At 35.3% G+C, this 27,048-nt stretch overlaps 1 protein-coding gene across 8 annotated transcripts in view; it reads right to left on the bottom strand.

Moving 5' to 3' along the window:
* LOC145293779 (succinate-semialdehyde dehydrogenase, mitochondrial-like) overlaps nucleotides 1-27,048 on the bottom strand; it is a 94,603-nt gene that overhangs the window by 10,828 nt on the left and 56,727 nt on the right. For all 8 annotated transcript variants that reach the window (XM_080140304.1, XM_080140310.1, XM_080140308.1 and 5 more), the window contains 7 exons: nucleotides 23,143-23,226; nucleotides 22,002-22,172; nucleotides 19,422-19,538; nucleotides 12,408-12,551; nucleotides 4,782-4,925; nucleotides 3,149-3,307; nucleotides 435-604 (listed from right to left, as the gene is read on the bottom strand). In XM_080140304.1, the coding sequence (XP_079996430.1) occupies nucleotides 435-604; nucleotides 3,149-3,307; nucleotides 4,782-4,925; nucleotides 12,408-12,551; nucleotides 19,422-19,538; nucleotides 22,002-22,172; nucleotides 23,143-23,226 (989 nt within the window). The remainder of the gene's footprint in view (nucleotides 1-434; nucleotides 605-3,148; nucleotides 3,308-4,781; nucleotides 4,926-12,407; nucleotides 12,552-19,421; nucleotides 19,539-22,001; nucleotides 22,173-23,142; nucleotides 23,227-27,048) is intronic.

The following is a 27,048-nucleotide window of genomic DNA, read 5'->3' as shown; positions in this document are numbered from 1 at the left end:
TGTATGTATTTAAATACAAGTCTTTTGTTACTAGTGTTCTTTTTGTAAAAAGAAAATTTAAAAAAAAATAAAAAAATAAAAATGCAGAATCAATGGCACTAAGTAAAATCCACCATTTTCAGTAGAGACATCCTTAGGTACCTTGAGCGGATTGCATTTTTCACTGATCAAAACAAAGCGGAATGCATACACTAACTCGAGCAGTATCGATATAAATCTATTTCTTTTACTATTATTCTTTTTGCTGCTTCAGAATAACACAGTAAACAAATTGGTAACCAGCCGTGTACACGAGATAAACCCAAACACGTGATTGCTAAATGTAAAAAAATATAATATCAAAACACTTATAGAAATCTTGGCTTTAAAACAGTTTTATGGGAAGTAAGGATTGTGGCTTTTAATAGATAACAATGAAGTGAGGAGTGACTTACTTGATGATCACAGCAACAGGACCAAAGATTTCATCCTTCATACATTCCATATCTGTGGTTACATTTACCAACAGTGTTGGTTCATAGAAATTTTTTCCAAGACTGTTTTTGTTACCACCAACTATTTTAGTAGCTCCTTTTTTAACAGCATCCGTAACAAAGTCATCCACCTATAATTTAAACAAAAATAAAATAAAAATAGATATATTCAAAATGCAATCCGAGATTAGATGGATTACCTCCCTTGATTTAGTGCACGCATATTAACTAGTGGTGAGACGATTAATCAGAATTGGAAAAATCAGAACTTTTGAGGTATCTGAAAAATTGTGTCTATTTGCCGATGCCAAAAACGATTCCTTTAATCATCTTTTTTTATTTGATTTTGTTTAAAACAAAATCTTCTACTGCTGATAGTAATGATAAAATAATAAACAATAATTGATTTTAAACTACCAGTAAAACTAAAATCAATAGATCCCACCCCTCCACACAAACAAGTGTATTTTTTATGTTTGAGAAAATATCTACACATTTTTGTTTTTTACAATATTTGAGAGAAAATAACAACTTCATAGTCCAATAATTAGAGATTTACAAAGAATTGGAATTGGGAAATTAGTATGGAATCAGGAAAAATATTGGAATCTCATTAATGTTAATAATGTTACACTTGTGTTAAGGGAAGGACAAGCAGAATTATTATCTAGAAGACAGATGAAGAAATTTCAACCACAGGATTTTTACAAGTCCTGCTAGTTAATATTATTGCAGTCATTAATAAAAGTTAAAAGGCACTCAACTAGAAATAGGTTACATTTATGTTTATCTAACCAGAGTCTTTTTACTTCAATTTTTTCTGCCTTTTTATCTCTTTAAAAATCAAATATTTTTATCTGTTTCATAAATATTTTTGATTTTTTTTTTTTATTCACATTTAAATTTCATTTTTTTCCATCATATTTTCCCTTTTGGCAATGGTTTCAACCATTTGTTTGATTAAAAATTCGATATTATGCGTAAACACTCACTTTCTTAAGTGGTCTTATGATTTTGATCAGGACTGTATTACATATGTATGAGTCCTCCGCAGAATTTCCACAGGTCTCGCTAGTATAGATAATACAAAGATCTAATTCACTGTGAGAAAACTAGTGTCTTTGGTATCTCTCTGTATCTCTGATAACTTAGCATGATGATACTTCACTCTACAAATAAAGCCTGATCAAATATTCAAAATTACATAGCTGTGTCTTAAAAGGACTGGAGGTTAGACTGGCTATAATGTTGTTAAAATAAGACCCAAAATGTCTGGTTGTTTGTTTTTGTTTTACGGCATATCAACCCTTTTCAGGTTATTTAATGCCAAATCCAAAGATTCGGAAGAAAATTTTTTTAATAGACTATATTTGTTGTTTTCAAGTCGGTTTCTATTTAACCCATAGTTGGGACCCTAACAGGTACTACCACTCTGGGTCAGAGTGGACCTGGGAGCAATGGCAATTAAAGAGTGTCTCCATACTCCCCAAAGCCTGCAAGCTGGGGCCCTCACCACTGGATATAGCTTAAGGTCATATCCAGGACCATATGATTTTTGGAATATGACCGAAAATGTCTGAATAATACAAATAATATAAAAGTATAATAATTCACTCTGGTATCACTATGAGAAAACATACACATAAACAATAAAGTACTTGAATGCATTGTCCTTGAGTGTTTAAGTCCTCATGTATAGAGGTGTTATCTACTGGTGGACTACTAATCCCTTCATATATTACGTTTGAATTGTCTTCATGATAAATATGTAACCGCCAAGCAACTGTGAGTGATGATCCTATTCTTTTCTAAAGTGTTCCATGGGGTATTTTCTTTCATCATGTGCTGCATTCATATCCACATGAAGGCTGGACACCATGCGGTAAGATATTTTATGTTATATTGATGCTAACGCACCCCACTACATAACAAAAGAGGTTTGTCAGGACAACCAAGTATAAGACTTCTTCCCCCTACAAGTAAACGATGACCAAATATTCAAAATGACATAGTATTAGAAATCCAAATAAGATCCTTTCAGTATGGCTAATCAGCAGTGGCTTATGCAAGGAATGGTACACCTTCTCCAAGTGATGTTGCCAACAATAACACAACACTAAGCTGGATACTCCACTACACTAGATGAATTCTTGACATGGAATCCAGTTAGACCAAAAGACTATATACTATAACATAGATAAGTGGTCAATTGGGAAGAGGAAAATTAATGTTCTTCACTTCTTAGCTAACTCAATATCTGAGAGGTAAATAAGAACTTTAATGAAATACTCGGATATCAGTGCATCTCATATAGAGTCCAAGTGTTAAACCTAAAAGAGGGCGCCTTGATGTCTGAGAATTTTCACTGCAGCAACAAAAAAAAAAAAAAAAAAAAAAAAAAAAAATGAATAAAAATAAATAAAATAAAAATCATCCATTCTTTGTATTTAAAAGAACCTCTTTGTCCCTATTTATTTACCTTCCCACCAATTTTTAATGTGGGTAAATCCAACTCCCTAAAAAGGAACACTCTTAATTGGAACAAAAATAAAAATTACTTCAGTCTAGAAGAATTCCTCCTTCACTAATCGAGGACAGAAAAGATCAAGTGTAGTATCAAAACAGATACTATACCTTGCTCCATGCCAAAAGGCTCTTTGTCCTGTGGAATTTACCTTATTTACAGCGGCTTCATTAATAAGAGGTCCGATGTTTACTCCTTCGTCTAGTCCATTGCCAACAACCAACTGATTTTTTATCGCTTCTGCCAGGCGTTTCACAAATTCATCATATATAACATCTTGGACCAAAAACCGATTAGCACAGATACAAGTCTGTAATGTAAAAAATAAAAAAATAAAATAATTGAAAAAAAACAAAACATTTTAAATGTTTCAAGAAAAATACTAGTTTAGCTTGGAGAACACCAACAGGTAGTAAGTTAAAAAAAAAATTACTGAGTGAACAGAAAAAAAAAATATCACTGATTTAAAAAAAAAAAAAGAAAAGCGGTTTGTCAGTTAGAACAACAAAAACCATCTGCGCTCATCCTTGGATGGTGGATGACTTGCACTAGGAGTTTGTTCAAAGTAAGGCTGGTGTGTGCAGAGCCAGTATCACTCTCTTCTTCCAACCAGCCTGGTCCAGGGTCGAGACAGGATAGGATGCACAAACTGCTGGAAGTGTTGACGTTCTCCTACATACAGTACTTGATATTCCCAAATGGTTACCCATCTGGTACTGGTCAAATGCAACGTTGCTTAACTTATGTGAGGCAAAACAAATGAGCATACTAAGCTATTCCTTTTTCTTTCTTTGTTCTTACTCTTTTTTCCTTTTCACTTCGTTTATCATCAGATTTTTACATTGAGATGTAATTCAAATGAATACGAAGCAGCCAATGACTTTAATTGCTACTTTCTTCCTTTCTCCATTTCATTGCGATCCACTTTCTTTGTCACTCCCAAAAGCAAAATATTTTCACAGAAACATGTAAACTGAAAATATTTTCCAACCAATAAAAATTATTTCAAAATCCAAACCTAATAATCCAGTGGAAAATTCTTCAAGCCTTCAAACCAACGGCTTGATGACCATAAGTTCAAAGTTCTTCCTGGGTACCTGCAATGCCTGCTTTGACACTCCAAATGCACATCCCATAAGATTGGAATGCAAGACGCTGAAATCCTTTAAAGTTGAATGTTTGGTCTCCAGTGAATACATGCTATCTAGAAGATAAACTCTCTAACAAACACACAAAGACACCCACATACAAACACACAGACACGCACATACAAACATACTTACAAACACACACAATGAAACTTTGAAACAGATTTTGTTCCTTTCTTATTCAAGAACCTTAAAACTTCTTAACAATCTTTGGTCTTTCAAGGTATATTTTACATTTTTGTAAAGTTGTTACTATGTAAATATATTTTGTTCCTTAATTTGTGTTTTCGCATCTCATCCCCCAAATCCCGTTGTTTACTTAGCACTTGCTAACTGGTGACCTATCCATGTTTTTTACTAATCTTTTCATACAAGAATTTAACTACATGCATATCAATTTTTAGCATTGTTTTTGGCACTTTCCAGAGATGTACTATCACCAAGATGCATTACATTTAACCAGGAGTGGCATCACAATACCACCAGGGGTGATTCATCCCACCCCCACCAGCCAACTAAAAGCTTTGGCATAGGAATGCAAATCACCACTCACATCTATATATTGTTACATAAGATTAAATTTCTTACCCACAGAATGTTCAGAAAGAGGGAGGCTGAAGCAATGTAATAGCTTACCTGACCAGCACAACGGAACTTACAAGCCATGGCACCTGTGACTGCTTTATCGATATTGGCACTATCAAAGACAATAAACGGTGCATTTCCCCCAAGTTCAAGTGATACTCTCTTCACCGTTGATGCTGACTGTGATAATAAAATCTGAAAAAAAAAAATTATAGCAGATAAGAAATTATGGTGCTTATTTTGAATTAAACCTATTTTCAAAACAAAAATACAGAAAATCTTAAAAAAAAACTTTATGATGTACGAACCAATCATAGAACCAAGATATCATATTCCAAAAATCATGTAGATTGATCAAGTAATATTTTTTAACAAAGAAAATAAAATTTTATGACTAAGTGAGACATAGTGTTTTCATCATCCATGTTTTATAAATAAGGGGGAGACAATTCAATGATGAGTATGTACAAAGATTTTTCTGTATTTTTTTAAAAATCAAGCATAATTCTAAATAAACATAAATGTGCACATTTCCCTACCAAACTACTCTGTCAATCTTCAGTCTACAGACTTGAGATTTGACATAAGTGGTATTGAGATTTGGGAAAATCTTTTTAATCAGTTTTCGGCCAAAAATTTGCCTTTTAAGGAGTCAAAGTTCAATGATTTGACCTTACAAAAATCTACCAAACTCCCTCGCCAATTTTGGGTCTAAACACTTGAAATTTTAGATGTAGGTTACTTGGACATGGATCAAACTTTTTAAATTTATTTGAGTCCAAAACAATAAATGTTAAGGGATCAAAATTGGGGTCAAAGTTTAAAAAATTTGACCTCTGCAGTCTCTACCAAATTACTCAACCAATTTTTGGTCTAAAGATGTGAAATTTTACATAAAGTGTATTCAGACATGAAGCAAGCTTTTTAATCAGTTTTTGGGCGAAAACTTCGCAGCCAAGGGGTAAAAGTTCAAAAGATTTGACCTTTGTGATCTCTAGCTAACTCCTTCGCCAATTTTGTGTCTTGTTGCGGACCAGGCGTTTGTTGCGGACCAGAATATAATAATCCTAACTCGCTACAAAAGAAAATAATGAAATGAATGGAAGGAAGGAAAAAAACTCAATTGCTGAATAAAATAAACATGTTGTTTATTTTCTGTTGAAAATAAATGGTTTAGGTGGAACACGTGTTCAGTTCAATCGTTGACAACTACACGCATGGAAAAAGAGGAATAAAGTAGGGGAAAGAGAAATGGCAGTCCAGCATGTAGAAAAAGAAAGAGAGAGAGGGCTGACCTTAGTAAAGCCACACGTGCATGGTAGCAGTCGGCCACGTGGAAGTGTCTTCAGGCCACTAGCTGTGGACGCGAAATTGTCTGGTTAACGAACCAGGCAAAAGGGAAGAAAGAGGAATTTGAACGTTGTTGCTGATTTTTATACCGGGGTTAGTGTTCTGACTGCGCATGTCTGGATTTCAGTTAAAAGGAAATGACGTCATCAATGTGTGTATGTTTGCGCGCGCGAGCGAGCATGTGTGTGTACGTGGATGTGTATATACGTGTGTGTGTGTGCATATGTGCATGTGGGTGTGTGTATGTGAGGAAAAAAACATGTTTGAATAAGACTCCCCCTCCTGAGGAGAAAAAAAAAAAATATATATATATATATATATATATACAAGAGAAATGTATTTCATTTTTTTTTATATATATATATATATATATATTTTATATATATATATATATATATATATATATATATATATATATATATATATATATATATATATATATTTATTTATTTATTTTTTAATAAGTTATGTATTGTTTGAAATGTTTTGGCCAATGAACTTTCTGACCTGTTTTTGTTGTTGTTTGTAGTGTGTGTTTTTTGTAATTTCTTTGTCAGTTTGTGAGTGTGTATGTTCTTGTATTGGACTAGGAGAAATGTTTAATTGTTGCAGGAGGTAAGTCTGTCTATTGCAATAGTGTCTTTTTTATCTCTTTTTAAAATGGTGAAGTACTTTTTACTTCTGTCGAGAACTAGATAAGGTCCAGAATAATTTGGACAGAGTGTTTTTTTGACTGCGTCGTTCCTGATAAAAACGTATTTACAGGTGTGAATATCGCTTGAAACGAAAATGTTCATGTCTGGCTTTTTGGTTGGGGTGAATTTTAATCGTGACATTTTATGTTTTAAATCCGTTACAAATGTTGTCATTGGGGAAATGTCTGTATTGTTTTTGCAGAATTGTCCTGGTAAAATCAGTGCTGATCCAAAAACTAATTCTGCAGGTGTGCTCTGCAAATCTTCCTTCACAGTGTTGCAAATTGCTAGGAGAATGAGTGGTAAATTTTCTGACCAGTCCGCTTTGTTTTCGTTCATAGCCAAAAATGCTTTTAATTGTCTATGAAACCGTTCCACCATACCATTTGCATAAGGGTGGTAGGCAGTAGTTTTAATGTGCTTTGTTCCCAACAAATAGTTGAATTCAACGAAAAGAGTTGATTGAAACTGTGAGCCCCTGTCCATTGTGATTACGGAGGGCACTCCGAAAATCGCTATCCAATCTTGTAAAATCGCTCTGACTATTGTTGTGGCTGATATGTCTTTCACTGGTATTGCTGTCGGCCATCTGCTGAATCCATCAACTATAGTAAGGACGTGAGTGTGTCCTTTTGAAGTAGGCAAGGGTCCAATCAAGTCGATATGAACATGAGTAAACCTAGCATCTGGTACACTGAAAGTTCCTGTTTTTGGCAAGGAATGCAAGTTTTAGTCCAACTACAGATTCATATTTGGCCAAACAAAACGTTCCCCTATTAATTTCACGGTGGCACGATTTCCTGGGTGGGACAAATTGTGGAAGTGCTGGAAAACTTGTCGTCTGAGGCTGGGTGAAATATAAGAGTGAGGGTATTTTTGTGAAACATCGCAATAGAAATTTGTTGTTCCGAACGGTATCGGCATTTCTTTCAACTTCATAAAGTTTTGTCCATTATAGCTGGGAGCGTGGTATCGGCTAATTGCTCTTGTGCTATTAATTCCATACTTAGTAGAGTGGAATTTAAAGAAGCAATTGTTGTGCAAGATAAAGTGTCAGCTACAATGTTTTCTTGTCCTTTTACATACCGTATGTTGATAGAATATTGAGCTATATAGTCAAGATGTCAAATTTCTCGTGGAACCGTATTTGTCGACATGTGTGTGTAGAGCAAATGTTAGGGGTTTATGATCCGTATAAGTGGAAAATTTTCTGCCTTTGAGGAGATGTTTAAAGTGCTTAATTGCAAGGGAAATTGCAAGTAACTCTCTTGAGAAAGTGCTATATTTAGTCTGCGCTTTGTTTAACTTGGTAGAGAAGAATGAAATAGGGGTCATTTTGTTGTCAGAAATTCGGTGAATGACAGCTCCTACTGCTATTTTCGATGCATCCATCGTAAGTGTAAGTTCCGTTGTATCGCTATCTTGGATATATGTAAGTTTGGTGAAGTTTGCCAAAGCAGTTTTCGATTGTTCGAAGGCCTGTAGTGCAGGTCCTTCCAAAACTAACTGTTGGGTTTTGGTTCGTTTTTTTAACAAGTCCGTTAAAGCTGCGATTACGCGGAACAGTTAGACAAAAAGCGTCGGTAATAGTTAATTATGCATACAAAACGGCGTACTTGTCTGACAGATGTCGGTAGAGGGAAATTTGAAATGGCACTTACTTTTTCAGGCAAAGGGGAGATTCCATCCTTGTCGATTAAATGTCCGAGAAATTGAACTCCCTGGTGGCCAAAAACACATTTATCTGTGTTTAGTTTCAGGCCGAAATGTGACAGTCTTTTGAAAGTTTGTTCCAGGTGTAGCCGGTGTTCTTCGAGGTTTCTGCTGGCGATTAAAACGTCGTCCATATATGCGAATATGAACGGCAGACCTCTGAAAACTTTGTCAATCAAACGTTGGAAAGTTTTACAGACGTTTCTAAGCCCAAAAGGCATCCTTAGGAACTCGTAAAGGTCAGATGTTGTGACTGGAATTTGAAAATATGCCTTTACGAGGTCCAGCTTGGAGAAAATTGTGGCGCCTTGGAGTCCATTGGCGAAGTCATAGATATGGGGGATAGGATATCTATCCGGAACTGTTTTCATGTTTAAGCGTCTAAAATCTCTGCATGGGCGCCATGTGGTGTTGCCAGCTTTCTGCACCATGTGGAGTGGTGATGACCAAGCACTTTTCGAGGGCCGTATTATCCCCATGTGAGATAGGTTTTGAAACTCGGATTTTGCTAATTTGTATTTATCCGGTTTCAAGCGTCTGGGGGTTGAATAGATGGGCAGTCCTGTGGTCTTAATATAGTGCTTAGCGTTATGCTTGATGGTGTCCGTGTTTTTAAATGGCTGGGAAAGTTGAGGAAATTTTTGGAGTAACCGGCGGACGTATAAATCTTCGGGTAGGGCAGCGCTGATTCCGGTGGATAAAAATTTTTAGGTAGTTCCTCTCACGGAAATCTTCGTTTCGTTGTCTGTCAATGTGTGATGAGTCATGTCGACAGACAGGTTAAAATGGGCTAAAAAGTCTGCCCCCAAAATTGGAGTGGTCACGCTGGCTATGGTGAAATTTCAGAAAAAATTCCTTCACATTCTCAGGTTTAAGTTTAAAGTTTTCTCGTCAAAAGTGGGTATTTTTGTACCATTGACGGCTTGTAGGCTGAAAAATTGGGTCCCTGTTGGGTGGCCATGCAGTGTCGGTATAACGTTGATTTCCGCTTCGGTGTCTATTAAAAAGTTATATCCGTGGATTTTGTCACCGATATAAAACAGACGACCTTTTTTCTGTGCTCCAGCTATAGTTGTCGTTGTTACTGGCTGGAAGGTTTGTTTCCTTGCGTTTGTTTTTGTTTTTGAACGCGCAGGGTGTAGTGCATTTTCTCACATCGACACCGAATCTCCTGTGGTAGAAGCAAACATCTTGTCTATCTCGTGACGTGGACTGGTTCCTGCTTAAACTTCTTCACCTGTAACTTTGTTGCATGTCATTGTAGTTTCTAGGATAATGTCGACGCGTTTGAAGTACGTTGGCTAGTTGCTTTGAAAGCTTTTCAGCTGTAGACTTTAATTCGGCTACTTGTCGGCTCCAGGAACTTTCATGAATTCTGTCGGCTATGTCGGCGAGCTTTTCTGTTGCCATCTTCTCCGACATCAGAGCAAGGATTTGTTTGGTAGTTAGGGATAATTTACCTGACCAGAGACTCCTTATGATGCTGTCCGACATTTTGTTGTCTCCCAGCAAGGCTTTCATATGGCGAAGTAGTTGAGAAGGTGTATGGTCTCCTAACTCAACTTGCGGAATAAGTTATGAAGCATGGCTTCGTTGGAAACACCGGTTTGTTGCAGGATTGCTTACTTCAGCGTGTCGTACGGTCTTTCCTCAGGTATATTTTCGAGAAAATCTGTGACTTCTACCACCTCCAACGGCAGTTTTTCCACTAGGTAACAATAATGCGCTCGTTGTGACGTTACCCGTTTAGCGTCAAATATGGCCTGTAATTGGACGGACCATATTTTTGTATTTGTCGGGTTGAAGGGTGGAATATTTAATGCCATGGTTTTGTTGTAGGAGTCCGTCAGTTGAAGTTACATTTTGTTTTTTTGTTTTTTAGAGAAAAATTATTTTTTGTGCGTGCTGTGGATTTGTGTGGAAGAGTTTAGTTTACACCACGTGTTTCGTTAAAACACATTCATTTAATTTAAAATTAATGGGTCACCATCTTATGTTGCGGACCAGGATATAATAATCCTAACTCACTACAAAAGAAAATAATGAAATGAATGGAAGGAAGGAAAAAAACTCAATTGCTGAATAAAATAAACATGTTTATTTTCTGTTGAAAATAAATGGTTTAGGTGGAACACTTGTTCAGTTCAGTCATTGACAACTACGCACGTGGAAAAAGAGGAATAAAGTAGGGGAAAGAGAAATGGCAGTCCAGCATGTAGAAAAAGAAAGAGAGAGAGGGCTGACCTCAGTAAAGCCACGTGTACATGGTAGCAGTTGGCCACATGGAAGTGTCTTCAGGCCACAAGCTGTGGACGCGAACTTGTCTGGTTGATGAACCAAGGCAAAAGGGAAGAAAGAGGAAGTTGAATGTTGTTGTTGACTTTTATACTGGGGTCAGTGTTCTGACTGCGCATGTCTGGATTTCACTTAAAAGGAAGTGACGTCACCAATGCATGCATGTTTGCGCGTGCGAGTGTGCATATGTGTGTATGTGGATGTGTATATACGTGTACGGTACACGGTGCTAGTTGGCCGTTGATCCAGAAAAAGAGTTCATTTGCCCTTTGGAAGGTCTTGTTTTTAATCCTTCAGGAGACTAGCCGCCCTCCTCACCAAACAAGTCTGGTGGGGGAACCGGTTTAGTCGCCGGTGACCCGACCATGAGGCAGGTAGTACTGGGTTACATGGTACCAGTAGCACATGACATGACCTGACAATATTTGTGTGTGTGTATATGTGTATTGGGGTGGAGAGGGCTCCCGTAAGCTGTGGTGAAGGCAACCTTTCTAGGAGAAGCAAATCACTGATTTAAAAAACCATAAAGCGGAAGACCAGTACCCGCATTAAGCTGGTCTGCAGTTTAATTTGTTGCTGGCTATCTTGCTCTTGCTTGTTGCTGGATCTCAACATTTTGAACCGAGAGAGAGACTTAGCTGTCGTACAAAGCTAAGACTCTGTAACATCATCTTTGTATAGATACTCCCTCAGGCATTTGGGCTCATGGATGTTAAATGTCTGAGGGAGTGGCACTCGTCTGACAAGACGTTGCAATCATCATCATATACGTGCATGTGTGTGCGTACATGTGGGTGTGTGTATCTGAGGAAAAAAATCATGTTTGAACAGTCTAAACACTTGAAATTTTAGACGTAGCTTACCTAGACATGAGTCAACCTTTTTAATATATATACATACATATGCACATAAAGTTATGAAGAGTATATAGGGCCCGAGAAAAGCCGGTTAGTTTGGTTGTTTTACAGCATATCAACCTTTTTCAGATTATTTAATGCCGAATACAGTGATTTTGAAGAAAATTTTTTTAATAGAATATATTTTTTTTTCAAGTCTGTTTCTATTTAACCCATAGTTGGGACTCTAACAGGTACTACCACTCCGGGTCAGAGTGGACCTGGGAGCAATGGCAATTAAAGGGTGGCTCCACACTCTCCAAAGCCCACAAGCTGGGGCCTTACTATCAGATATAGTTTAAGGTCATATCCAGGAAACTGAGCAAAGCCGGGCTGAACTGCGAGTATATATTAATTGCAAAGTTCTTGGCAATACGCAAAGATGCTAACATCATTCAAAATGTCCAGGGACCACTCCACAGACTGAAGTTTATTTGTATCAAATATAGATTACAGAAAAGATTGTGAATCTTATTAATGATGTCATAGGTGGCATTTTGAAAGGCAGGATTGTCGATCAAAAACAAAATATGGGTTAGTAGATTTATGAATGATATGAATGAAAATACAGAAAATAAAAGTCGTGCAGATTAGCCTTTAAAATCTAGAGTTCAGCCATAAAGGCTGAGCATAAAGTTGTTAACAAAATCAAAGAACATGCAATGATGTAAACATTTTTGTTTTTTTTATCCACAGAATTAATTTGAAACAGAAACATTTCCCCTTACTTTTCCAACTTTTGTAGAACCTGTGAACGAAATGGTGGCCACTCTGGGACTTTCACAAAGCAGTTTTCCAACATCGGATGTGTTTTTACTAGAAGTTGTGATAACATTTACAACACCCGCTGGTAGACCGGCTTCTTCACCAAGCTGGAGAGAAACAAAATATATACCAGAATTATTTAGATGTGCTTTAACCGAATAAAAAATATATGAACTCAAACTGATGTCATCTTTTGGAAGGAGAGGAAGTGAATTAGAATAAAAGAAGAACAGTTGCAGGAGAGAGGTTGAGGAAAGAAGAGAAAAAAAGATGGAGAGAGATAAACAAATTTATAATCTACTAGCAGAACCTGTGGAAATTCCACAGCAGTTGGAAATTTTTAAAGCATATTATAAATAAAATGAATAAAAAATAAAATAAAACAACGAATTTAAAGCAAATTTTTTAGTAAATGTTTTAAAATCTTTTAAAACTAAAATAATTAATTTTTCAACACACAATACATGGTTTTGTTTTTTTTTGAATAATTTTTAATATAAATTATAAAGGAACAGATGTCAATTCACTTGCACATTTTTTTTTAATTTTAAAAAGAATCTATGATAAAAAAACTTTTTTTTAGATTATAAATTAAAATAGCCAATTTCAAACTGTAAACAGAGAGCCATATTTTTTTTTGTTTTGAAAATTTTTGGAGAGGAAATGGTTTTAATGATTTTTAACTGATAAAAAGCGACTATAAAGGTAGGTAATTCGTTTCTCATTACTAATGTTTGCGATGTTGATGGATTTTTTGTGACATCGAACAGGTTAATTAATATTAAATATTTACAAATGAATTCCATGCAGATTCATGCAGATTTGACTAGATACACCTGACGAAAATGTTGTGAAAATAACACTCAAGATGAGAACAGTAGTCCAAATAATCCAAATTATCAAACCTCATCTAAAAAATTTAGAAGCATAAGAATCAGATACATTCCAAAATGGAATATTGTTGCCACATCTGAGGAGGTGTCATTGACAGAATGCAAAATTGACTTTAAAATCTAGTGGAGGTGATCCCTTCTGCTCTCTATAGCTTCTTTTTTGCAGAAGAAATGTTACTAGTCTTTCTCTACTCTATCATTATTTTGATGGAATGAGCTTGATTGGGATTCCATTTACTTTTCTACTCCGGAAATAGTCGAAGCAGTTTAAGATTCATTCTTATAAGACATTTACAGCAAGAACTGATCTTACTTTGACAACAGAAAAAATGCTTTTCCATGTGTCTAGAACAAGATAGAATTTCCATGAACAGAGTTTCTTTCCAACGGTGGAGAACATAGTATGTTACAATATTTTTTAATACAATGGGGTATGATCTCGCACAGTCGGGAGATTCTATTTATAAACGATACTACTAAGAACTGACAAATCGAATTAATTCACGTCCTGCTACCAACCAATCAGAAAACAGAATTGCTCCATAAATATTAAACCTTTCTGTAGTAATTTCACATATGTTTTTTTCCGTACCAACATGGGAAGAATCTTTTACTCTGTGGATTCCAACTCGAGAACTGTCTACTGCAAACCAATCACCTCCCAGGACATGTGTAGAACAATGAACCATCCGAAACTGTCCGGTCTACTGCAAACCAGTCACCTTTCAGGATTTGTGTAGAACAATGAACCATCCGAAACTGTCCTGTCTACTGCAAATCAGTCACCTTTCAGGACTTGTGTAGAACAATGAACCATCCGAAACTGTCCTGTCTACTGCAAACCAGTCACCTTTCAGGACTTGTGTAGAACAATGAACCATCCGAAACTGTCCGGTCTACTGCAAACCAGTCACCTTTCAGGACTTGTGTAGAACAATGAACTATCCGAAACTGTCCGGTCTACTGCAAACCAGTCACCTTTCAAGACTTGTGTAGAACAATGAACTATCCGAAACTGTCCGGTCTACTGCAAACCAGTCACCTCTCAGGACTTGTATAGAACAATGAACCATCAGAAACTGTCCGGTCTACTGCAAACCAGTCACCTTTCAGGACTTGTGTAGAACAATGAACCATCAGAAACTGTTCTGAAACTAAACATGGCTTACACTTCTTACACTTGTAGATATTACCACAAGACTACTTACCATGCAGATTACAATATGGTCGTCTTCAAATTCAATGTCAACAGATTCTTGTCATGAACCGTACACATAAGTAATCAAACTTCAATTCCATTAACCGTTTACCGCCAAATTGTACTTTCAAGTCACCTTTCAAAAAAACAATATTTCTTACTCTTATGGCTTCTCAACCCAACTGGTCTTCAAAGTACAAGTCTATGGATGGTTCAACAAGTGAATGAGGGATTTGTTTTTGTTAATGCATCAGTTGCATATTAATTTCAATCACGTGTGGATTTCATGATAAAAAAATTTATTTATTGCATAAAAAAAAATTCTGGCAGTAAAGGGTTAATCATTTTCAATCTTCTTGCAATATTTTTCATGTTTGTTTCAACTGACAATCATCCCATCACATTAACTCTTACCTTCAAGTGGATTTTGGCCTGTTAAAAAGCAATTCATCAGTAAGAAAAAAAAAAGTCTTATTGAGTTAAAAATAGTTTTGTTTTCTTTTCAATATTTTCTGACCCATTTGGCACAAATGCTAAGAGTGTTCGCTAATGAATCCTCAGTTGCATCATACCAAAAATGATACTTGACGCTCTCTTGCTAAACATTCAGCATCATAAGAGGAGGATCAAGGGTAAGTGGAGTAATGCTGGGAATGGAGTGGTACCCTCTCCTACACCTTGGTGTTGCAGCTAATGCAAAAGTAAGCCTTTGGCTTGCTCTCAACTATAGTTGACCAATAGCTTATTTTTCCCAGTATTTTGAAAGTAAAATATCTTTTTCAAGGGGGAAAGTAAAAATTGACTTCTCCAGTTTTTTTTGTTTTTTTTTTTCAGATTCAGATTCATGATTGTATAGTTCCGGTCTGACCACAAGATGTTAATAGAGCATTTACAAAATTTTAATACATCGCTCATTTTCTTGGTTCTTGCAATAATTCTTAAACATTGAACATGACCTGGATTATTTTATTGCGGACTATTATCCTCATCATTTTTAGTTGTTGTTTCACGACGTTTCGGTCAACTATTCCTCTGGCCTTCATCAGGTGGTAACCGCGACGGGATAGGAACTCCGAATCTCCTAACTCCATCCTCAGCAATTACTACCTTACATAGTTGTTTTCGTTTCATTTCATTGCTGAGAATGCAGTTAGGAGATTTGGAGTTCCTATCCCATCGTGGTTACCACCTAACGAAGGCCAGAGTAATAGTTGACCAAAACGTCGTGAAACAAGAGCTAAAAAAATAAATGAATAAATATTACTCATCAATAATGAATTCCAATTAATTAATATACATGACCTGGATTGATGTACAGTTAAGAAAGTGTTATCATTCCTTTAAAGCATTGCATGTACATTACTAAATCACTATATATCATAGTAGTTTACAATGAAAATCTTATTTATAAAATCTCACTATACTATCTGTTTTTCTGTTCCCCTTTTTTCAAATTGTACCTTCTCTAAAACGGTTGGTCACAGAACGATACAAGATGGCTCAAATGATTGCATTTTTTGTCGACTGCTCTTTTATGGGTCTTTAGCCGGTTAAAATAGTTTTTAAGATGGTCAAAAAAGGGGTCAAAATTGAAAGAGATCATAATTTGCCAAGCTTAAGTCAACTAAAACTACTCTTATGCACATGTGCGAATTGTTATACATTTTGTACATTTATGTTAAATTATTTGTAATAGTTTTGTATTTGAGTGAAGATGGTCCAGTGGACATTTTATCAGGTTGTAATGCTACAGTTTTGGTTTCAATTCAAGCTTATGACACCCAATTCATATTATTTTATTTCACTTTAGAAATCACGACTAGACATTAGGTACAATACCATTTGAAATAATCAATAGAGAATGGACTATAATTGTGACCCGATGGGGACTGGGCGATGCCGAGTGACCTTGCTAGTCGACACGAATTCAGAGGAATTCGCACGGCTGAATTCTAATGATGATGATGATGATGATGATGATGGTTTGGTGTTGTTTAAACAGAAATGTCTATGGGATTTTATCAGAAAGAGAAAAAACAAATAATTGTTCTTATCTTATTGCTGTTATGTTATGTTAACAACGAAAGGGTTGTTTTTAAAACCTCTGTGAACGATAGGAAGAGTCCCAGATGTCTTAGCTGACAGCTTGGGGTGAGGGTCGCCGCCAAGCATTGTTTGACTTGGAGTGACAAATCACCCCTAATTTGATAATAAGTAGAAACACCTCAGTGCAAATGGGGGTTGAGGTTTGGTAGAGATAAGCTCTAAGAGAAAGAAAGAAAGGTGTTTGTAACCACTCTCTGATGGAGAGGTGGGAAAAAGGGGTTGGATTTAGAAAAAGGAATTCTAAACGGAGAAGAGTCTTAGCCAGCAAACCGAACGGCTGGGCTAGTCAAGTGCTCCCGATTTGGGAGCCATTCAGGGCTTGATGTTATGATGGGAACTAGCCTGTGTTAATGGGAACTCTGTGACTTTACTGGTCTGATCTTATATCGTTCACTGCTATAGTCAGTCACCTCAAATTAGTAGTTGTTATGAAATAATGAAAGCAATAGTTTGTTACTGTTATAACCTGGAGTTCTGTTTGTTGTGGTGAGGACTCTTGATTTTTCAGCAAGGCGCAAGGACCAGCAGAGTGATTGATGTACCCGGAGACAATATGATATAAATGCGGGGGTGCCCCAGGGTTCTATCCTTGGACCTCTATTGTTCCTGATATTCATAAATGACCTCCCCGACAACATTGCCTCTGAGATGGGTATATTTCATTCAATAATTACAAGAAACCCTCTCTACCACCCATAGCAATGGCCAACGACTCTTTATCTGAGAGTCCATCTTTCAAACTCCTTGACCTAACGTTCATAGGAAACATGAGTTGGAACAATTACATTGAAGACATTGCCAGGGCCGCTGCAAGATAGGTGGGCTCTCTCTACCGTGCTAGAAAACTACTAACACCCGAAAGTATCCTGTACCTCTATAAGGCCACCATTCGCCCATGTATGGAGTATTGCTGCCACATCTGGGCTGGTGCATCTGCTACTAGTCTCTCGCTCCTTGACAAGGTTCAAAAGAGAGTCGCAAACCTGATAGGCCCTGAACTGGTATCTAAGCTTCAGCCTCTGTCCCATTGACGAAATGTTGCATCCCTCTGCCTGTTCTACAAGTATTTTAGTGGTGAATGCTCTGACGAACTGCAATCACTTGTGCCCCCACGACGTGAGCACCCTCGACAAACCCAACAGGCTGCTAAATCCCACCCCCACACTGTAGAGATCCCTAGATGTAAAAGATCTTTTTACTCCAATAGTTTCTTCCCCAGAACCGCTAGACTCTGGTATTCCATTCCAGGTCCCTGCTTCCCCAACAGTACTGACGTGCAGAAGTTCAAGTGTAACGTGAACCGACACCTTGCTGCCCAAATCCCTACATAGTACCCCAGTAGTTGTTGCCCCTGATAGTAGCCCCCTACACCAAAGTGGCAATTTGCCTTGTTTGGGGTGAAAATGTAATAAAAAAAAAAAAAAAAAAAAGAAAAAAAAGACTACCTACTCATGGGAAGAAAGACGATTCGATCGAGAGGAAAAGCGCCCCTCTATGAAAATACAGTGGGTAAGGACGATCAACAGGCCAACTTGTAATGAGACAAGGTACGATCAAAGGACACCTGCCACATCGGTAATCTTATAAATGGTGCCGGATCGGTACATCGTTATATAATGATACAAAATCTGGATAAATGAAGATATATTTAAGCATATTTTATGACCAGACAATGCAGGGTAAGTTTCAAAATGATAGCTGCATTGAGTTTATATTTTTTAAATCACTACTATAAATTGTGTACAATCTCAACTGGAAAGAATACTGTGACTGAAAAAGAAATCAATTCCTGAAAAATATTGTTCAATCACGAAAACTTATTTATTTCCTCGTGAGAAAAATAGAAACAGAACTTCGATGCCATTTGTTCTCATCTCGAAATAATTTACGTGACTCAAATAGGAATAAATTCCTGCAAAAAATATTGTTTGATCACATAACACTTTATTTTCACAATCCATAAGATTTTCCAATTCCGTTTTGAAATCTTCTTAAACAAGATTCATTTTTAAAAGTTGAAGAGTTCTCTTTTGAGAAGGAAATTTTATCTCGAAATATTAAAAAATAAAATGACATCATACCATCTTTGATTTGATACAATATGTTGGTAAATCTTTAATTCACATTTATTGAATGCTTCAATAGTTTCATTTTATCTGCCTTTGACTCATATCGTAACATAACTTGGATGCACATATATAAATACATGCAAAGTGGGGGGGAACAAAGGACTATAAAAAAAAGAAAAAATGATCATGAGAGAGACAAGATAATGTTTGAGACCTTGTGAGAGACATGGAGAATGTTCTAGATTACGTGGGTTTGGTCACAGCCATAACGACAAATTTTGTTGTACAGAACCAAAAAGCGAGTTGGAGTTATTTCCTGTTTGTTGTCTTGCTCTCCTTTGTGAATGAAACTGCACACAATGTGTGTTGGTTAGCAGATAAAGTTACAATATGATTTTTTATCAAACAGGGTATTAAACATAATATTGCATTGTTACAGTTTTTACTAATCAAATAATATTTTGTGTTTTTGCTATAAATACACACACCAAATCTCTATTATAATATGATTGAAATTTAAATAGCTAATGCTGATAACAGTTTGTCTTCTGCTTCTTCTTAACTGTAGTACACAATTGGGATTGCATAGTTCTGATTATGAGATGCTAATGAAGCGTTCAGGAAATTTGAATTTATTGCTCTTTTTCTTGGTTCTTGTAATAATTTTTCACTCACAACAAAGACATTAATGATTAATTGAACGAAACTTACCTGACAAATGGCTAATGCTGATAATGGTGTATCTTCTGCCGGTTTGATAACTGCAGTACAACCTACGGCTAAAGCAGCACCAAGTTTCCGTGTAATCATGGCAATTGGAAAGTTCCACTGTTTAAAACAAAAAGATTAATTTAAAAAAAAGTTCATGTTAGCTCAATAAATATTTATTTCAGTGAATCTCAGCAGAATCGAACACGTTTTACATGAGATTTAATGACAAAATTATTGTATAAGATTCTCATCCAATTATGTATTTATGCCTCCATAGACATCTCAGTAAAAATACTGTACAAAAGAAAAAAAAAAGTAAATGCACTCTCTTAATTTTAGGTTTATCCCAATAGTAGATTTATGAATGATTTAATTAAAATCCCAAAGTCTGAACAACAAACTGTCACCAAAAAGACAGTTAAACTGAAAACTAATTCAAGGACAGATAGCCTATTACTATTCTCTCATAGCTTGGAAAAAATCAATTACTGAACTGTTATAGCTGGAACAAATAGCCAATTACTGTCCTCTATTAGCAAGATTGTCCTATCAAAGGCAGAATATATATAGCAAATTGTTGTTATGTCATAAGTTAAGATTGCTAATAAAATACTGTTTTCTTATAGCTGGGACAAATAGTCAATTACTCGACTCTCATTGTAAGGAGATCTAGCCTGTTACTGTCCTATATTAGTTAGGATAGATAGTCTATTACTGTCCTATCACAGGTAGCCTATCACCATCCATTCCATCATAGGAAGCCTATTACCGGCCATCCCATCATAGGTAGCCTATCACCGTCCGTCCCATCACAAGTAGGCTATCACCGTCCATCTCATCATAGGAAGCCTATCACCATTCATCCCATCACAAGTAGCCTATCATCGTCCATCTCATCACAAGTATCCTATCACCGTCCGTCCCATCATAGGTAGCCTGTCACCATCCGTCCCATCACAAGTAGCCTATCACCGTCCGTCCCATCATAGGTAGCCTATCACCATCCGTCCCATCACAAGTAGCCTATCACCGTCCGTCCCATCATAGGTAGCCTATCACCATTCATCCCATCACAAGTAGCCTATCACCGTCTGTCCCATCACAAGTAGCCTATCACCGTCCGTCCCATCACAAGTAGCCTATCACCGTCCGTCCCATCACAAGTAGCCTATCACCGTCCGTCCCATCACAAGTAGCCTATCACCGTCCGTCCCATCATAGGTAGCCAATCACCGTCCGTCCCATCACAAGTAGCCTATCACCGTCTGTCCCATCATAGGTAGCCTATCATCGTCTGTCCCATCATAGGTAGCCTATCACCGTCCGTCCCATCATAGGTAGCCTATCACCATTCATCCCATCACAAGTAGCCTATCACCGTCCGTCCCATCACAAGTAGCCTATCACCGTCCGTCCCATCATAGGTAGCCTATCACTGTCCGTCCCATCACAAGTAGCCTATCACCATCTGTCCCATCATAGGTAGCCTATCACCATCCTTCCCATCATAGGTAGCCTATCACTGTCCATCCCATCACAGACAGCACAAAGAGCTTATCATTGTCCTATCACCATCATAGCATGGATAGCTTATCACTGTTGCATCACAAGTAACGCAGAGAGTCTATCATTGCCCTATCAAAGGCAGAATATATATAGCAAATTGTTGTTATGTCATAAGTTAAGATTGCTAATAAAATACTGTTTTCTTATAGCTGGGACAAATAGTCAATTACTCCACTCTCATTGCAAGGAGATTTAGCCTGTTACTGTCCTATATTAGTTAGGATAGATAGTCTATTACTGTCCTATCACAGGTAGCCTATCACCGTCCATCCCATCATAGGTAGCCTATCACCGTCTGTCCCATTATAGGTAGCCTAGCACCGTTCATCCCATCATAGGTTGCCTATCACCGTTCGTCCCATCACAAGTAGCCTATCACCGTCTATCATATAACACAGAGTCTATCACTGTCCCATCACAGGTAGTACAGATAGCCTATCACTGTTCCATCACCGTCATAGTTCAGATAGCCTATTACCATCCCAGCACAGATAGCCTCCCATCGTCCCATCACAGGTAACACAGATAGCCTATTGCTGACTTATCATAGATAGCATAGATAACCTATTCTTGTCCTATCATAACAAGAAGAGATAGTCAGTTACTGCCCAATACATAGATAGGAAATTGCTGTCTTTTCATAATGAAGACAGATAGCCTATTACTGTCCTATTATAGCAAGAATGAATAGTCAATTACTGTCTTGTCATAACTAGGATAGATTACCCATTATCCTTCTTTAATAGTGAAGACAGATAACCGATTTATGTCTCATACCTAGGATTTATCTTTGTTTAATTGCAGCTGAGCTTTTATAGTTCATCTTTTATAGTTCAGCTTTTATAGTTCAGCTTTTATAGTTCACCTTTTATAATTCAACTTTTATAGTTCACCTTTTATAGTTCATCTTTTATAGTTCAGCTTTTTTAAATTTGTGGGTAAACAAGTGTAACATTTAATTCTATCATAAATCTTTTTATATGTTGTCTTTAATTTCTTGTTTTGTATATTTACAGGTGTGATGATTCCAGCAACTCCAATTGGTTGCTTCATGATGAGGAGGCGTCGATCAGCAGTTGATGGTGGCATAATCTCTCCATAGACACGCTTAGCTTCTTCAGAAAACCATTCAAAGAAACTTGCACCATAAGTAACTTCAGCAATTGAGTCGGCCATGCTCTTTCCCTGAAAAACAAGCAGACAACAACCAAATAGATTAATTAACGTAAAGAAAGGACAAACAGTTTTGTGATTTTCCTTAAAACTTCAAATATTTATATCCAGTTTTAACAAAATGAATAAAATACTAATTCAGAAACTTTTCCAAAATTTCAGTTGCTTCTGATTCTATTAGGAAGTAAAATGGAGTAGCACTAAAAAACTCACACAAATATGGTTTCTGAATTTTGGAGACGAGGATTATTTATTCATAATATTTGGATTCTTTGGCCTACTGTTCTTATCTTGAGTGTCATTTTCACATTTCGGTTGATGTAACTGACGACTGTCTTTGGGTGTATTTTGTCGAAATCAGGAATTTGAACAGAATTTCAAACAGAACCCTTTATTTACTTCACGGGGTTAGCATGCTTTCATTCCATCAGCCATGACTGGATAAAGGTCCTAAATATTTTTCAATCACCCACAACCTTCAGGAGAATATTTTTACAACTGATTTTTCCAAGTACTCTACCCACTGAGCAAGGACCTGTGGCACAGTAGTTAGATTACTTGGAAAAATCAATTATAAAAAGTGATATTCTCCTGAAGGTTGAAGGTTCAATCCTCAGTGTGGGCAACCAAAAAATACAATTGTGAATTACTTAGGACCTCTATCCAGTCATAGCTGATAGAATGAGCACATGCTACTCCCATGAAGTAAATAAAGGGTTACATTCAAAATTCTGTCCAAATCCCTGCTTTCAACAGAAACATTCTTGAGTTTGACAAGAAGAAGGTTGGTGGTTACATCGATTGAAACGTTGTGAAAATGACACTGAAGGTGAGAACAGAAGTCTGAAGAATACAAATGATATGAAGTAATATGGTATGAGTATAGTATAAAAAAAACAAAACAAAAAAAAAACAGTGTTCCTCATAAAATGCCAAGCACATTTAGTCTTCCTGTTAGTTCTTGATAATTCAAATGTCTTACCTGTTCTTTTGTTAGCAGCTCTGCGAGTGATGTTTTATTTGATTCAATTAAGGAGAACCACTTCTTCAAAATGGCGCTTCTCTCCTAAAAAAATCAAAATAAAAAAAACATTGTAAGATTTTACAAATGGAATCAGCAATCCAATGTGTAGAGCAAAACTAATATCATCGAATGAACAAGAAAATTAGAATATTACCTGTCCCAGCTAAGATAAAATTAATTCACTAATATCATCGAATGAACAAGAAAATTAGAATATTACCTGTCCCAGCTAAGATAAAATTAATTCACTAATATCATCGAATGAACAAGAAAATTAGAATATTACCTGTCCCAGCTAAGATAAAATTAATTCACTAATATAATCGATTGAACAAGAAAATTAGAATATTACCTGTCCCAGCTAAGATAAAATTAATTTACTAATATCATCGAATGAACAAGAAAATTAGAATATTACCTGTCCCAGCTAAGATAAAATTAATTCACTTATATCATCGAATGAACAAGAAAATTAGAATATTACCTGTCCCAGCTAAGATAAAATTAATTCACTAATATCATCGAATGAACAAGAAAATTAAAATATTACCTGTCCCAGCTAAGATAAAATTAATTCACTAATATAATCGATTGAACAAGAAAATTAGAATATTACCTGTCCCAGCTAAGATAAAATTAATTTACTAATATCATCGAATGAACAAGAAAATTAGAATATTACCTGTCCGAGCTAAGATAAAATGAATTCACTAATATCATCGAATGAACAAGACAATTAGAATATTACCTGTCCCAGCTAAGATAAAATTAATTCACTAATATCATCGAATGAACAAGAAAATTAGAATATTACCTGTCCCAGCTAAGATAAAATTAATTCACTAATATCATCGAATGAACAAGAAAATTAGACTATTACCTGTCCCAGCTAAGATAAAATTAATTCACTAATATCATCGAATGAACAAGGAAATTAGAATATTACCTGTCCCAGCTAAGATAAAATTAATTCACTAATATCATCGAATAAACAAGAAAATTAGAATATTACCTGTCCCAGCTAAGATAAAATTAATTCACTAATATCATCGAATGAACAAGAAAATTAAAATATTACCTGTCCCAGCTAAGATAAAATTAATTCACTAATATAATCGATGGAACAAGAAAATTAGAATATTACCTGTCCCAGCTAAGATAAAATTAATTAACTAATATCATCGAATGAACAAGAAAATTAGAATATTACCTGTCCCAGCTAAGATAAAATTAATTCACTAATATCATCGAATGAACAAGAAAATTAGAATATTACCTGTCCCAGCTAAGATAAAATTAATTCACTAATATCATCGAATGAACAAGAAAATTAGAATATTACCTGTCTCAGCTAAGATAAAATTAATTCACTAATATCATCGAATGAACAAGAAAATTAGAATATTACCTGTCCCAGCTAAGATAAAATTAATTCACTAATATCATCGAATGAACAAGAAAATTAGAATATTACCTGTCCGAGCTAAGATAAAATGAATTCACTAATATCATCGAATGAACAAGACAATTAGAATATTACCTGTCCCAGCTAAGATAAAATTAATTCACTAATATCATCGAATGAACAAGAAAATTAGAATATTACCTGTCCCAGCTAAGATAAAATTAATTCACTAATATCATCGAATGAACAAGAAAATTAGACTATTACCTGTCCCAGCTAAGATAAAATTAATTCACTAATATCATCGAATGAACAAGGAAATTAGAATATTACCTGTCCCAGCTAAGATAAAATTAATTCACTAATATCATCGAATAAACAAGAAAATTAGAATATTACCTGTCCCAGCTAAGATAAAATTAATTCACTAATATCATCGAATGAACAAGAAAATTAAAATATTACCTGTCCCAGCTAAGATAAAATTAATTCACTAATATAATCGATGGAACAAGAAAATTAGAATATTACCTGTCCCAGCTAAGATAAAATTAATTAACTAATATCATCGAATGAACAAGAAAATTAGAATATTACCTGTCCCAGCTAAGATAAAATTAATTCACTAATATCATCGAATGAACAAGAAAATTAGAATATTACCTGTCCCAGCTAAGATAAAATTAATTCACTAATATCATCGAATGAACAAGAAAATTAGAATATTACCTGTCCCAGCTAAGATAAAATTAATTCACTAATATCATCGAATGAACAAGAAAATTAGAATATTACCTGTCCCAGCTAAGATAAAATTAATTCACTAATATCATCGAATGAACAAGAAAATTAGAATATTACCTGTCCCAGCTAAGATAAAATTAATTCACTAATATCATCGAATGAACAAGAAAATTAGAATATTACCTGTCCCAGCTAAGATAAAATTAATTCACTAATATCATCGAATGAACAAGAAAATTAAAATATTACCTGTCCCAGCTAAGATAAAATTAATTCACTAATATAATCGATTGAACAAGAAAATTAGAATATTACCTGTCCCAGCTAAGATAAAATTAATTTACTAATATCATCGAATGAACAAGAAAATTAGAATATTACCTGTCCCAGCTAAGATAAAATTAATTCACTAATATCATCGAATGAACAAGAAAATTAGAATATTACCTGTCCCAGCTAAGATAAAATTTATTCACTAATATCATCGAATGAACAAGAAAATTAGAATATTACCTGTCCCAGCTAAGATAAAATTAATTCACTAATATCATCGATTGAACAAGAAAATTAGAATATTACCTGTCCCAGCTAAGATAAAATTAATTTACTAATATCATCGAATGAACAAGAAAATTAGAATATTACCTGTCCCAGCTAAGATAAAATTAATTCACTAATATCATCGAATGAACAAGAAAATTAGAATATTACCTGTCCCAGCTAAGATAAAACTAATTCACTAATATCATCGAATGAACAAGAAAATTAGAATATTACCTGTCCCAGCTAAGATAAAATTAATTCACTAATATCATCGAATGAACAAGAGAATTAGAATATTACCTGTCCCAGCTAAGATAAAATTAATTCACTAATATCATCGAATGAACAAGAAAATTAGAATATTACCTGTCCCAGCTAAGATAAAATTAATTTACTAATATCATCGAATGAACAAGAAAATTAGAATATTACCTGTCCAAGCTAAGATAAAATTAATTTACTAATATCATCGAATGAACAAGAAAATTAGAATATTACCTGTCCCAGCTAAGATAAAATTAATTCACTAATATCATCGAATGAACAAGAAAATTAGAATATTACCTTTCCAAGCTAAGATAAAATTAATTCACTAATATCATCGAATGAACAAGAAAATTAGAATATTACCTGTCCCAGCTAAGATAAAATTAATTCACTAATATCATCGAATGAACAAGAAAATTAGAATATTACCTGTCCCAGCTAAGATAAAATTAATTTACTAATATCATCGAATAAACAAGAAAATTAGAATATTACCTGTCCCAGCTAAGATAAAATTAATTTACTAATATCATCGAATGAACAAGAAAATTAGAATATTACCTGTCCCAGCTAAGATAAAATTAATTCACTAATATAATCGAATGAACAAGAAAATTAGAATATTACCTGTCCCAGCTAAGATAAAACTAATTCACTAATATCATCGAATGAACAAGAAAATTAAAATATTACCTGTCCCAGCTAAGATAAAATTAATTCACTAATATAATCGATTGAACAAGAAAATTAGAATATTACCTGTCCCAGCTAAGATAAAATTAATTTACTAATATCATCGAATGAACAAGAAAATTAGAATATTACCTGTCCCAGCTAAGATAAAATTAATTCACTAATATCATCGAATGAACAAGAAAATTAGAATATTACCTGTCCCAGCTAAG

Source organism: Euprymna scolopes, chromosome 15 (assembly GCF_053919585.1).
Source record: "Euprymna scolopes isolate OS-2025 chromosome 15, ASM5391958v1, whole genome shotgun sequence".
Taxonomy (NCBI): domain Eukaryota; kingdom Metazoa; phylum Mollusca; class Cephalopoda; order Sepiida; family Sepiolidae; genus Euprymna; species Euprymna scolopes.
The sequence above is the reverse complement of the archived record's forward strand: the minus strand, read 5'-3'. Positions and strand labels throughout refer to the sequence as shown.